General features: G+C 49.9%; 1 protein-coding gene across 1 annotated transcript; it reads left to right on the top strand.

The window, feature by feature from the left end:
* Positions 1 to 284: 284 nt before the first annotated feature.
* med27 (mediator complex subunit 27) lies at positions 285 to 10,426 on the top strand. The gene is made up of 8 exons (XM_083940912.1): positions 285 to 493; positions 3,320 to 3,464; positions 4,928 to 5,058; positions 7,024 to 7,117; positions 9,144 to 9,251; positions 9,333 to 9,374; positions 9,447 to 9,524; positions 10,157 to 10,426. Exons 1-8 carry the CDS (start codon positions 291 to 293, stop codon positions 10,289 to 10,291), a joined length of 936 nt encoding a protein of 311 aa, XP_083797038.1. The 5' UTR covers positions 285 to 290; the 3' UTR covers positions 10,292 to 10,426.
* The last annotated feature ends 4,349 nt before the right edge of the window (positions 10,427 to 14,775 follow it).

Here is a 14,775-nt window from a genome sequence, read left to right as displayed (position 1 = left end):
ATTAAAATCTCATGAATGAATAAAAACACTTAAACCTGTTTAATAAAACACAGATTGAGCCCTGTGACGTCACCTGTGAACGCCGGTGCCCTGTGACGTCATCAGCGCTCGCCTGTGTCGGCATCAGCGCTCGCCTGTGTCGTCATCAGCGCTCGCCTGTGTCGTCATCAGCGCTCGCCTGTGTCGGCATCAGCGCTCGCCTGTGTCGTCATCGGCGCTCGCCTGTGTCGTCATCGGCGCTCGCCTGTGTCGTCATCAGCGCGCGCAGAGGGAGCAGACGCGGATCCAAGATGGCGGACGCGGTCACCGTCGGAGTGAATCTCGACGCTTTCTCTCACGCGATCAACGGGATCCAGGCGCTGCGCTCCAGCGTGAGCCGCGTGTTCGAGTCCCTGAAGGACGGCATGAAGAACCGCGACACGCTGGAGGGCCGCGAGAAGGGCTTCATCTCCGAGTTCCAGGACAACCTGCAGGCGGTCAACCGGGACCTCAAGTACGCCTCATCTGTTTATATATAAATATATATGTTTAAACTGTTTATATATGTTTATATTTATGTTTATATAAGTTTATATATGTGTTAATATTAATATATAAATATGAACCAACCTGCAGGCGGTCAACCGGGACCTCAAGTAAATATATACATGTTTACATCTGTTTATATATAAATATATATGTTTAAACTGTTTATATATGTTAATATTTATGTTTATATATTTATGTTTATATATTTATATATGTGTTAATATTTATATAAATATGAACCAACCTGCAGGCGGTCAACCGGGACCTCAAGTACGCCCCATGTTTATATCTGTTTATATATAAATATATATGTTTATACTGTTTATATATGCTAATATTTATGTTTATATATTTATATATGTGTTAATATTAATATATAAATATGAACCAACCTGCAGGCGGTCAACCGGACCTCAAGTAAATATATACATGTTTACATCTGTTTATATATAAATATATATGTTTATACTGTTTATATTTACATATATTTATGTTTATATAAGTTTACATATATGTTAATATTAATATATATATGAACCAACCTGCAGGCGGTCAACCGGGACCTCAAGTACGCCTCATGTTTACATCTGTTTATATATAAATATATATGTTTATACTGTTTATATATGTTAATATTTATGTTTATATATTTATATATATGTGTTAATATTTACATATATATGAACCAACCTGCAGGCGGTCAACCGGGACCTGAAGTAAATATATATGTTTATATATAAATATATGTGTTTATACTGTTTATATATGTGTTTATATATGCTAATATTTATGTTTATATATTTATGTTTATATATTTACATATGTGTTAATATTAATATAAATATGAACCAACCTGCAGGCGGTCAATCGGGACCTCAAGTAAATATACATCTGTTTATATATAAATATATGTGTTTATACTGTTTATATATGTGTTTATATATGCTAATATTTATGTTTATATATTTATGTTTATATATTTATATATATGTGTTAATATTAATATAAATATGAACCAACCTGCAGGCGGTCAATCGGGACCTCAAGTAAATATATACTGTACATGTTTATATATAAATATATATTTTTATACTGTTTATATTTACATATATTTATGTTTATATAAGTTTAAATATGTTAATATTCACATATAAATATGAACCAACCTGCAGGCGGTCAACCGGGACCTGAAGTAAATATACATCTGTTTATATATAAATAAATATGTTTAAACTGTTTATATATGTTAATATTTATGTTTATATAAGTTTATATATGTGTTTATATTTATATAAATATGAACCAACCTGCAGGCGGTCAACCGGGACCTGAAGTAAATATATACATGTTTACATCTGTTTATATATAAATATTTATATTTATATATGTTTATATTTATGTTTATATATTTACATATATGTTTTAATATATATATAAATATGAACCAACCTGCAGGCGGTCAACCGGGACCTCAAGTAAACATACATCTGTTTATATATAAATAAATATGTTTATACACTTTATATATGTTAATATTTATGTTTATATAAGTTTATATATGTGTTAATATATAATATATATGAACCAACCTGCAGGCGGTCAACCGGGACCTCAAGTACGCCTCATGTTTACATCTGTTTATATATAAATATATATGTTTATACTGTTTATATATGTTAATATTTATGTTTATATATTTATATATATGTGTTAATATTTACATATATATGAACCAACCTGCAGGCGGTCAACCGGGACCTGAAGTAAATATACATCTGTTTATATATAAATATATGTGTTTATACTGTTTATATATGTGTTTATATATGCTAATATTTATGTTTATATATTTATGTTTATATATTTATATATATGTGTTTATATTAATATAAATATGAACCAACCTGCAGGCGGTCAATCGGGACCTCAAGTAAATATATACTGTACATGTTTATATATAAATATATATTTTTATACTGTTTATATTTACATATATTTATGTTTATATAAGTTTAAATATGTTAATATTCACATATAAATATGAACCAACCTGCAGGCGGTCAACCGGGACCTGAAGTAAATATACATCTGTTTATATATAAATATATATGTTTAAACTGTTTATATATGTTAATATTTATGTTTATATAAGTTTATATATGTGTTAATATTCACACATATATAAACCAACCTGCAGGCGGTCAACCGGGACCTGAAGTAAATATATACATGTTTACATCTGTTTATATATAAATATTTATATTTATATATGTTTATATTTATGTTTATATATTTACATATATGTTTTAATATATATATAAATATGAACCAACCTGCAGGCGGTCAACCGGGACCTCAAGTAAATATAAATATATGTGTTTATATATAAATATATATGTTTATACTGTTTATATATGTGTGAATATTTATGTTTATATATTTATATATGTGTTAATATTTACACATATATGAACCAACCTGCAGGCGGTCAACCGGGACCTCAAGTACGCCTCATGTTTACATTTAAATATATTAGTTTATTTTTATTCTGTTAATATTCGCTATAATATATATGATCCACCTGTCTGTCTCTCACCTGTCTGTCTCTCTCACCTGTCTGTCTCTCACCTGTCTGTCTCTCACCTGTCTGTCTCTCACCTGTCTGTCTCTCACCTGTCTGTCTCTCACCTGTCTGTCTCTCACCTGTCTGTCTCACCTGTCTGTCTCTCACCTGTCTGTCTCTCACCTGTCTGTCTCTCACCTGTCTGTCTCTCACCTGTCTGTCTCTCAGTGAGCTGGAGCGGCTCAGTGGTCTAGTGGGTCGCCCGTCCGAGTCCCACCCGCTCCATAACAGCGGCCTGTTGAGTCTGGATCCAGTTCAGGACAAGACTCCACTTTACTCTCAGCTGCTGCAGGCGTACAAGTGGTCCAACAAGGTACGTCAGCATTATCACACCCTGGTCCTGGATCAGGTCTCAGGGGCAGCAGCTCCAGCCTCTGATCCTGGATCAGGTCTCAGGGGCAGCAGCTCCAGCCTCTGGTCCTGGATCAGGTCTCAGGGGCAGCAGCTCCAGCCTCTGATCCTGGATCAGGTCTCAGGGGCAGCAGCTCCAGCCTCTGATCCTGGATCAGGTCTCAGGGGCAGCAGCTCCAGCCTCTGATCCTGGATCAGGTCTCAGGGGCAGCAGCTCCAGCCTCTGATCCTGGATCAGGTCTCAGGGGCAGCAGCTCCAGCCTCTGGTCCTGGATCAGGTCTCAGGGGACCAGTTCCAGCCTCTGGTCCTGGATCAGGTCTCAGGGGCAGCAGCTCCAGCCTCTGGTCCTGGATCAGGTCTCAGGGGCAGCAGCTCCAGCCTCTGGTCCTGGATCAGGTCTCAGGGGCAGCAGCTCCAGCCTCTGATCCTGGATCAGGTCTCAGGGGACCAGTTCCAGCCTCTGATCCTGGATCAGGTCTCAGGGGACCAGCTCCAGCCTCTGATCCTGGACCAGGTCTCAGGGGCAGCAGCTCCAGCCTCTGATCCTGGATCAGGTCTCAGGGGGCAGCAGCTCCAGCCTCTGATCCTGGATCAGGTCTCAGGGGCAGCAGCTCCAGCCTCTGATCCTGGATCAGGTCTCAGGGGCAGCAGCTCCAGCCTCTGATCCTGGATCAGGTCTCAGGGGCACCAGCTCCAGCCTCTGATCCTGGACCAGGTCTCAGGGGCAGCAGCTCCAGCCTCTGATCCTGGATCAGGTCTCAGGGGGCAGCAGCTCCAGCCTCTGATCCTGGATCAGGTCTCAGGGGCAGCAGCTCCAGCCTCTGATCCTGGATCAGGTCTCAGGGGCAGCAGCTCCAGCCTCTGATCCTGGATCAGGTCTCAGGGGCAGCAGCTCCAGCCTCTGATCCTGGATCAGGTCTCAGGGGCAGCAGCTCCAGCCTCTGGTCCTGGATCAGGTCTCAGGGGCAGCAGCTCCAGCCTCTGATCCTGGATCAGGTCTCAGGGGCAGCAGCTCCAGCCTCTGATCCTGGATCAGGTCTCAGGGGCAGCAGCTCCAGCCTCTGGTCCTGGATCAGGTCTCAGGGGACCAGCTCCAGACCCAGAGCTTTCAGCATGTGTGGATGCAGCTCATGGATCCTGGGGCTTTGCCTCTGTGGACTTGTTTCCTTCCTCAGTGACTTCTGTCAGAGATGTTGACGATGATCCCTGTGTGTGTGTGTGTGTGTGTGTGTGTGTGTGTGTGTGTGTGTGTGTGTGTGTGTGTGTGTGTGTGTGTGTGTGTGTGTGTGTGTGTGTGTGTGTGTGTGTGTGTGTGTGTGTGTGTGTGTGTGTGTGTGTGTGTGTGTGTGTGTGTGTGTGTGTGTGTGTGTGTGTGTGTGTGTGTGTGTGTGTGTGTGTGTGTGTGTGTGTGTGTGTGTGTGTAGTTGCAGTATCACGCTGGTCTGGCCTCCAGCTTGTTGAATCAACAGTCCCTCAAACGATCGGCCAATCAGATGGGAGCTTCAGCCAAGAGACGACCCAAAGTCCAACCCAGCACCCTGGTCCTGCCCCCCCAGTGAGTCACACTATACTATATATACGGGGTCCGGGTTTAGGGGTCAGGGTTTAGGGGTCAGGGTTTAGGGGTCAGGGTTTAGGGGTCAGGGTTTAGGGGTCAGGGTTAGGGGTCAGGGGTCAGGGGTTAGGGGTCAGGGTTTAGGGGTCAGGGTTAGGGGTCAGGGTTTAGGGGTCAGGGTTAGGGGTCAGGGGTTAGGGGTCAGGGGTCAGGGTTTAGGGGTCAGGGTCAGGGGTCAGGGTTTAGGGGTCAGGGTTTAGGGGTCAGGGTTAGGGGTCAGGGGTTAAGGGTCAGGGTTTAGGGGTCAGGGTTTAGGGGTCAGGGGTTAGGGGTCAGGGTTAGGGGTCAGGGGTTAGGGGTCAGGGTTTAGGGGTCAGGGTTTAGGGGTTAGGGGTCAGGGTTTAGGGGTTAGGGTCAGGGTTTAGGGGTCAGGGTCAGGGTTTAGGGGTCAGGGTTAGGGGTCAGTGTTAGGGGTCAGGGGTTCAGGGGTTAGGGGGTCAGGGTTAGGGGTCAGGTTTAGGGGTTAGGGTTCAGGGGTCAGGGTTCAGGGGTTAGGGTTTAGGGTTAGGGGTCAGGGTTTAGGGGTCAGGGTTTAGGGGTTAGGGGTCAGGGTTTAGGGGTCAGGGTTTAGGGGTCAGGGTTTAGGGGTTAGGGGTCAGGGTTTAGGGGTCAGGGTTTAGGGGTCAGGGTTTAGGGGTCAGGGTTTAGGGGTTAGGGGTCAGGGTTTAGGGGTTAGGGGTCAGGGTTTAGGGGTCAGGGTTTAGGGTTTAGGGGTCAGGGTTTAGGGGTTAGGGGTCAGGGGTTAGGGGTCAGGGTTTAGGGGTTAGGGGTCAGGGTTTAGGGGTCAGGGTTTAGGGGTTAGGGGTCAGGGGTTAGGGGTCAGGGTTTAGGGGTTAGGGGTCAGGGTTTAGGGGTCAGGGTTTAGGGTTTAGGGGTCAGGGTTTAGGGTTTAGGGGTCAGGGTTTAGGGGTCAGGGTTTAGGGGTTAGGGGTCAGGGGTTAGGGGTCAGGGTTTAGGGGTTAGGGGTCAGGGTTTAGGGGTCAGGGTTTAGGGGTTAGGGGTCAGTTCTGATGGAAACTGGTTTAAATCTGACGCAGTTTCAGTGTTGAACTGTCAAAATAAAAGCTGTGTTTTTCAAAATAAAAGCTTGCAGCAACATTTTGAAAACAGAACTTTGAACTAGTTTGTTTTAAAAACAGGCGGCCATCTTGTTTCAGTCATACTCAGGTGGCCATTTTTTTTCAGTCACTCAGGTGGCCATCTTGTTTCAGTCATACTCAGGCGGCCATCTTGTTTCAGTCATACTCAGGCGGCCATCTTGTTTCAGTCATACTCAGGCAGCCATCTTGTTTCAGTCATACTCAGGCAGCCATCTTGTTTCAGTCACTCAGGCAGCCATCTTGTGTCAGTCATACTCAGGCGGCCATATTGTGTCAGTCATACTCAGGCAGCCATCTTGTTTCAGTCATACTCAGGCAGCCATCTTGTTTCAGTCACTCAGGCAGCCATCTTGTTTCAGTCATACTCAGGCGGCCATCTTGTTTCAGTCATACTCAGGCGGCCATATTGTGTCAGTCATACTCAGGCAGCCATCTTGTTTCAGTCATACTCAGGCGGCCATCTTGTGTCAGTCATACTCAGGCAGCCATCTTGTTTCAGTCATACTCAGGCAGCCATCTTGTTTCAGTCATACTCAGGCAGCCATCTTGTGTCAGTCATACTCAGGCAGCCATCTTGTTTCAGTCATACTCAGGCAGCCATCTTGTGTCAGTCATACTCAGGCAGCCATCTTGTTTCAGTCATACTCAGGCAGCCATCTTGTTTCAGTCATACTCAGGCAGCCATATTGTGTCAGTCATACTCAGGCAGCCATCTTGTTTCAGTCATTCTCAGGCAGCCATCTTGTTTCAGTCATACTCAGGCAGCCATCTTGTTTCAGTCACTCAGGCAGCCATCTTGTTTCAGGTACGTGGATGATGTCATCTCTCGGATCGGCCGCATGTTTCCTGATATGACCATCGAGCTGTTCAGGCCCAACGGGACGTCCGCCGTTCTGCTGGTGACATCATCCTTATTGTTATTGTTGTTATTGTTCACACTGGTGACATCATCCATATTGTTGTTCACACTGGTGACATCATCATCGTTCGCATTATTGTTATCACCTGTCTCCCTCTCACCTGTCTCACCTCCCTCCCTCTCACCTCTCCCACCTCTCTCACCTCTCACCTGTCTCTCCCTCTCACCTGTCTCCCACCTGCCTCTCACCTGTCTCACCTCTCCCACCTGTCTCAACCTCACTTCTCCCACCTGTCTCTCACCTGTCTCACCCCCCTACCTCTCACATGTCTCTCCCTCCCACCTGTCTCACCTCTCTCCCTCCCACCTGTCTCACCTCCCACCTGTCTTACCTCTCCCACCTGTCTTACCTCTCCCACCTGTCTCTCACCTCTCTCTCACCTGTCTCACCTCTCTCCCCTGTCTCACCTCTCTCCCACCTGTCTCACCTGTCTCTCACCTGTCTCACCTCTCTCACCTGTCTCACCTCTCCCACCTGTCTCACCTGTCTCTCACCTCTCTCTCACCTGTCTCACCTCTCTCCCGTGTCTCACCTCTCTCCCACCTGTCTCACCTGTCTCTCACCTGTCTCACCTCTCTCACCTGTCTCACCTCTCCCACTTGTCTCACCTGTCTCCCACCTCTCCCACCTGTCTCACCTCTCTCCCACCTCTCCAACCTCCCTCCTCTCACCTGTCTCACCTCTCTCCCACCTCTCCAACCTCCCTCCTCTCACCTGTCTCACCTCTCTCCCACCTGTCTCACCTCTCCCACCTGTCTCACCTGTCTCCCACCTCTCCCCTGTCTCACTTCCCTCTCACCTCTCTCCCCTGTCTCACGTCTCTCCCCTGTCTCACCCCTCTCACCTGTCTCTCACCTGTCTCTCACCTGTCTCACCTCTCTCCCCTGTCTCACCTCCCTCTCACCTGTCTCACCTGTCTCTCACCTGTCTCACCTCTCTCCCCTGTCTCACCTCTCTCCCCTGTCTCACCTGTCTCCCACCTGTCTCACGTCTCTCCCCTGTCTCACCCCTCTCCCCTGTCTCACCTGTCTCTCACCTGTCTCACCTGTCTCTCACCTGTCTCACCTCTCTCCCCTGTCTCACCTCCCTCTCACCTGTCTCTCACCTGTCTCACCTCTCTCCCCTGTCTCACCTCTCCCACCTCTCCCACCTCCCTCTCACCTGTCTCACCTCTCCCACTTGTCTCTCACCTGTCTCACCTCCCTCTCACCTCCCCCACCTGTCTCTCCCCCCTCTCACCTCCCCCACCTGTCTCTCCCTCTCACCTGTCTCACCTCTCCCACTTGTCTCTCACCTGTCTCACCTCCCTCACCTCTCCCACCTGTCTCTGCCTCTCACCTGTCTCACCTCTCTCCCACCTGTCTCACCTCTCTCCCCTGTCTCACCTCTCTCCCACCTCTCCAACCCCCCTCCTCTCACCTGTCTCACCTCTCTCCCACCTCTCTCACCTCTCACCCCTGTCTCACCTCTCCCACCTGTCTCACCTGTCTCCCACCTCTCCCCTGTCTCACCTCCCTCTCACCTGTCTCACCTGTCTCACCTCTCTCCCCTGTCTCACCTCTCTCTCACCTGTCTCACCTCTCTCTCACCTGTCTCCCACCTATCTCACCTCTCCCACCTGTCTCACCTGTCTCCCACCTCTCCCCTGTCTCACCTCCCTCTCACCTCTCCCACCTTTCTCTCAACTGTCTCACCTCTCTCACCTCTCCCACCTGTCTCTCCCTCTCACCTGTCTCACCTCCCTCCCTCCCACCTGTCTCTCAACTGTCTAACCTCTCCCACCTGTCTCTCCCTCTCACCTGTCTTACCTCCCTCCCTCCCACCTGTCTCTCACCTGTCTCACCTCTCTCCCACCTGTCTCACCTCTCTCACCTCTCCCACCTGTCTCCCACCTGTCTCACCTCTCTCACCTCTCCCACCTGTCTCACCTCCCTCCCTCCCACCTGTCTCTCACCTGTCTCACCTCTCCCACCTGTCTCACCTCTCTCACCTGTCTCACTCTCAGGTGACCCTGGGGAAGGTGTTGAAGGCGATCGTGGTGATGCGTTCCTTGTTCATTGACAGAACCGTCGTTCGAGGATTCAACGAGAACGTTTACAGCGAAGACGGGAAGGTGAGGTCGCACCTGCCGGTCTCCATGGTAACCTGTCTGTCTGCCTGTCTCCATGGTAACCTGTCTGTCTGTCCCCCACAGCTGGACATCTGGACCAAGTCTCAGTTCCAGGTGTTCCAGAAGGTAAGACTCACCTGTCCTCTGAACTCACCTGAGACCCGTGTGCAGCGCTCTCATTGGTTGTGTTGTTGCTAGGTAACGGACCACGCCACCACCGCCCTGCTGCACTACCAGCTCCCCCAGATGCCCGACGTGGTGGTCCGGTCCTTCATGGTAACCATCTGTCTCCCTCTCACCTGTCTGTCTCTCACCTGTCTGTCTCTCACCTGTCTGTCTCGCACCTGTCTGTCTCTCACCTGTCTGTCTCTCACCTGTCTCCCTCTCACCTGTCTCACCTGTCTCACCTGTCTGTCTCTCACCTGTCTGTCTCTCACCTGTCTGTCTCGCACCTGTCTGTCTCGCACCTGTCTCACCCGTCTGTCTCTCACCTGTCTGTCTCTCACCTGTCTCTCTCTCACCTGTCTCACCTGTCTCTCTCTCACCTGTCTCTCTCTCACCTGTCTCACCTGTCTCTCTCTCACCTGTCTCTCTCTCACCTGTCTCTCTCTCACCTGTCTCACCTGTCTCTCTCTCACCTGTCTCACCTGTCTCTCTCTCACCTGTCTGTCTCTCACCTGTCTGTCTCTCACCTGTCTCACCCGTCTGTCTCTCACCTGTCTCTCTCTCACCTGTCTCTCTCTCACCTGTCTCACCTGTCTCTCTCTCACCTGTCTCACCTGTCTCTCTCTCACCTGTCTCACCTGTCTCTCTCTCACCTGTCTCTCTCTCACCTGTCTCACCTGTCTGTCTCTCACCTGTCTGTCTCGCACCTGTCTGTCTCTCACCTGTCTCACCTCTCTCCTCAGACCTGGCTGCGCAGCTACATTAAGCTCTTCCAGTCCCCGTGTCAGCGCTGTGGTCGCTTCCTTCAGGACGGACTTCCTCCGACGTGGCGAGACTTCCGGACCCTGGAGGCGTTTCACGACACCTGCCGCATGTGACCTGTTCCTCTTCCTGTTCCTCTTCCTCTTCCTGTTCCTGTTCCTCTTCCTGTTCCTCTTCCTGTTCCTGTTCCTCTTCCTGTGTTTTTTTTATTATGAACCTTTGAATAAAGTTTGATTTTTAATAAAGAAGAACATTTTTGAAACGTTTTTTATGAACTTTTCATTGAAACCAGAAAAATTAGGAGCGACGACGAAACACCTGTTTCACCTGAGCTCCTGTTTCACCTGAGCACCTGTTTCACCTGTTCACCTGTTCACCTGTTCACCTGTTTCACCTGAGCTCCTGTTTCACCTGTTCACCTGAGCTCCTGTTTCACCTGAGCTCCTGTTTCACCTGAGCTCCTGTTTCACCTGAGCTCCTGTTTCACCTGTTCACCTGTTTCACCTGTTCACCTGTTTCACCTGAGCTCCTGTTTCACCTGTTCACCTGAGCTCCTGTTTCACCTGAGCTCCTGTTTCACCTGTTCACCTGTTTCACCTGAGCTCCTGTTTCACCTGTTCACCTGTTTCACCTGAGCTCCTGTTTCACCTGAGCACCTGTTTCACCTGAGCTCCTGTTTCACCTGTTCACCTGTTTCACCTGAGCTCCTGTTTCACCTGTTCACCTGTTTCACCTGAGCTCCTGTTTCACCTGTTCTCCTGTTTCACCTGAGCACCTGTTTCACCTGTTCACCTGTTTCACCTGTGCTCCTGTTTCACCTGTTCACCTGTTCACCTGTTTCACCTGTTCACCTGGTGAGTTTCCTTTATTTACTAAAGTGTCTGAACGCCCGTGAGTGTTTTATTGTCCTGTGACCGGGGTCTGGGCCTGTGACGGGGTCTGGGCCTGTGACGGGGGTCTGGGCCTGTGACCGGGGTCTGGGCCTGTGACGGGGGTCTGGGCCTGTGACGGGGGTCTGCGCCTGTGACCGGGGTCTGGGCCTGTGACCTGGGTCTGGGCCTGTGACCGGGGTCTGGGCCTGTGACCGGGGTCTGGGCCTGTGACCGGGGTCTGGGCCTGTGACCGGGGTCTGGGCCTGTGACGGGGGTCTGGGCCTGTGACGGGGGTCTGCGCCTGTGACCGGGGTCTGGGCCTGTGACCGGGGTCTGGGCCTGTGACGGGGGTCTGGGCCTGTGGCCGGGGTCTGCGCCTGTGACCGGGGTCTGCGCCTGTGATCCGGGGTCTGGGCCTGTGATCCGGGGTCTGGGCCTGTGACCGGGGTCTGGGCCTGTGACGGGGGTCTGCGCCTGTGACGGGGGTCTGGGCCTGTGACCTGGGTCTGCGCCTGTGACCTGGGTCTGCGCCTGTGACCGGGGTCTGGGCCTGTGACCGGGGTCTGGGCCTGTGACCGGGGTCTGGGCCTGTGACCGGGGTCTGGGCCTGTGACGGGGTCTGCGCCTGTGACCGGGGTCTGGGCCTGTGACCGGGGTCTGGGCCTGTGACGGGGGTCTGGGCCTGTGACGGGGGTCTGGGCCTGTGACCGGGGTCTGCGCCTGTGACGGGGGTCTGGGCCTGTGACGGGGGTCTGGGCCTGTGACGGGGGTCTGGGCCTGTGACGGGGGAGTGGAACAGAACTAAAGTTTCTTTAATGGTTTCAACACGTTTGTTTTCTGCTCTGGACTCAGAGGGACCAGGTTCAGGATGGAGATGAGCAGACCTAGTCCAGGTCCAGGTTCTGGTCCTGGTCCAGGTCCCGGTCCTGGTCCTGCAGATCAGATCCTGTCCACCATCGACTCCGGCGCTCTGACGGCGGCCTCACCTGAGGAGGACGATGAAGGTCAGAGGACGATGAAGAGCAGCAGCCGCGTCTTCCTGGAGAGACACCGCAGGTACTGACTAACTCCTGGACCTCTGCTGTGAAAGTGAACGTTGTCCTCACGCGACGCGTCTCTGACAGGAAACGCATCACGCAGAGCTGCAACACGCTGCGCCAGCTGCTGCCGTCGATCCACGGCCGACGCGTCGACATGGTGGCCGTGCTGGAGACCACGGTGGCGTTCCTGGAGAAGGTCCAGGAATTAGTCACAGACGAAGACCAGAAAGCACAGGTATTCCCAACGCACAGGTGACTCCATGACATAGACCCAGCCCAACGTACAGGTGACTCCATGACATAGACCCAGCCCAACGCACAGGTGACTCCATGACATAGACCCAGCCCAACGCACAGGTGACTCCATGACATAGACCCAGCCCAACGCACAGGTGACTCCATGACATAGACCCAGCCCAACGTACAGGTGACTCCATGACATAGACCCAGCCCAACGCACAGGTGACTCCATGACATAGACCCAGCCCAACGCACAGGTGACTCCATGACATAGACCCAGCCCAACGCACAGGTGACTCCATGACATAGACCCAGCCCAACGTACAGGTGACTCCATGACATAGACCCAGCCCAACGTACAGGTGACTCCATGACATAGACCCAGCCCAACGCACAGGTGACTCCATGACATAGACCCAGCCCAACGTACAGGTGACTGTCTCTAAACTAAACTGTCTCTAAACATTTAAACGTGTTCCCTCTTTGCGTCGCTGTGATGACGTCAGCTGTGTCCTCCTGCTGAGCTTCATGCTGATTGGCTGCTGCAGAGTCAGGAGACCCGGGAGCTCGGACCAAAGATGGCCGCCGAGCAGGAGACCCGGGAGCTCGGACCAAAGATGGCCGCCGAGCAGGAGACCGGGGAGCTCGGACCAAAGATGGCCGCCGAGCAGGAGACCCGGGAGCTCGGACCAAAGATGGCCGCCGAGCAGGAGACCCGGGGGCTCGGACCAAAGATGGCCGCCGAGCAGGAGACCCGGGAGCTCGGACCAAAGATGACGACAGTCACAGACGAGTCTGTTTTACTTTGAAGGAGCTGATTTCAAACTGTAGTCTTTTATTTTGACAGTGAAAACGAGTGTTTCCTGTTTCCTGTTGAGCTGTGAGGAGTTCGTCTCCAGCGTCGTCGTCATGGTTTCATTTTTATTTAAAAACAGGAAAGTTTAATTTTTCTTCACTGATTTAAAAATTATGATTAAAGCGAAAAACACGACGAAAACACGAGTCAGCGTTTTTCTTCCACTTCCTCCCGGACAGGAAACGGGTTTACACGGGCGTGAGCAGGAACGCCAGGAGCGCTGGTGACCGGGTCCAGGGAGACCTGAGTGGACCTGGCGTTACCGAGGGTGATGAACGCCGCTCACGGAGACCGTCTTCAATCATGGCGGCGAGACCGATGAGCTCCTGAAGGTTACTGGTCTCAGATCATTCCACCTTAACTCAGCCGTAGATAATTCCACCTTAACTCAGGCTCTTAGAGTTCACTTTAACCAACGTTTACGCTCCTAGAGGACACTTTAGCACACGTTTATGCTCCTAGAGGACACTTTAACACACGTTTATGCTCTTAGAGTTCACTTTAACCAACGTTTACGCTCCTAGAGGACACTTTAGCACACGTTTATGCTCCTAGAGGACACTTTAACACACGTTTATGCTCCTAGAGGACACTTTAACACACGTTTATGCTCCTAGAGGACACTTTAACACACGTTTATGCTCCTAGAGGACACTTTAGCACACGTTTATGCTCCTAGAGGACACTTTAGCACACGTTTATGCTCCTAGAGGACACTTTAACACACGTTTATGCTCCTAGAGGACACTTTAACACACGTTTATGCTCCTAGAGGACACTTTAGCACACGTTTATGCTCCTAGAGGACACTTTAACACACGTTTATGCTCCTAGAGGACACTTTAACACACGTTTATGCTCCTAGAGGACACTTTAGCACACGTTTATGCTCCTAGAGGACACTTTAACACACGTTTATGCTCCTAGAGGACACTTTAACACACGTTTATGCTCCTAGAGGACACTTTAACACACGTTTATGCTCCTAGAGGACACTTTAGCACACGTTTATGCTCCTAGAGGACACTTTAGCACACGTTTATGCTCCTAGAGGACACTTTAACACACGTTTATGCTCCTAGAGGACACTTTAACACACGTTTATACTCCTAGAGGACACTTTAGCACACGTTTATGCTCCTAGGACACTTTAACACACGTTTATGCTCCTAGAGAACACTTTAACACACGTTTATGCTCCTAGAGGACACTTTAACACACGTTTATGCTCCTAGAGGACACTTTAACACACGTTTATGCTCCTAGAGGACACTTTAACGCACGTTTATGCTCCTAGAGGACACTTTAACGCACGTTTATGCTCCTAGAGGACACTTTAGCACACGTTTATGCCCCTAGAGGACACTTTAACACACGTTTATGCTCCTAGAGGACACTTTAGCACACGTTTAGGCTCCTAGAGGACACTTTAGCACACGTTTAGGCTCCTAGAGGACACTTTAACACACGTTTAGGCTCCTAGAGGACACTTTAACACATGTTTATGCTCCTAGAGGACACTTTAGCACACGTTTATGCTCCTAGAGGACACTTTAACACACGTTTAGGCTCCTAGGACACTTTAACACATG

Source organism: Echiichthys vipera (assembly GCF_963691815.1).
Source record: "Echiichthys vipera genome assembly, contig: SCAFFOLD_73, whole genome shotgun sequence".
In the NCBI taxonomy this organism is placed as follows: Eukaryota; Metazoa; Chordata; class Actinopteri; order Perciformes; family Trachinidae; genus Echiichthys; species Echiichthys vipera.
This window is presented reverse-complemented; position numbering and strand designations above follow the sequence as displayed.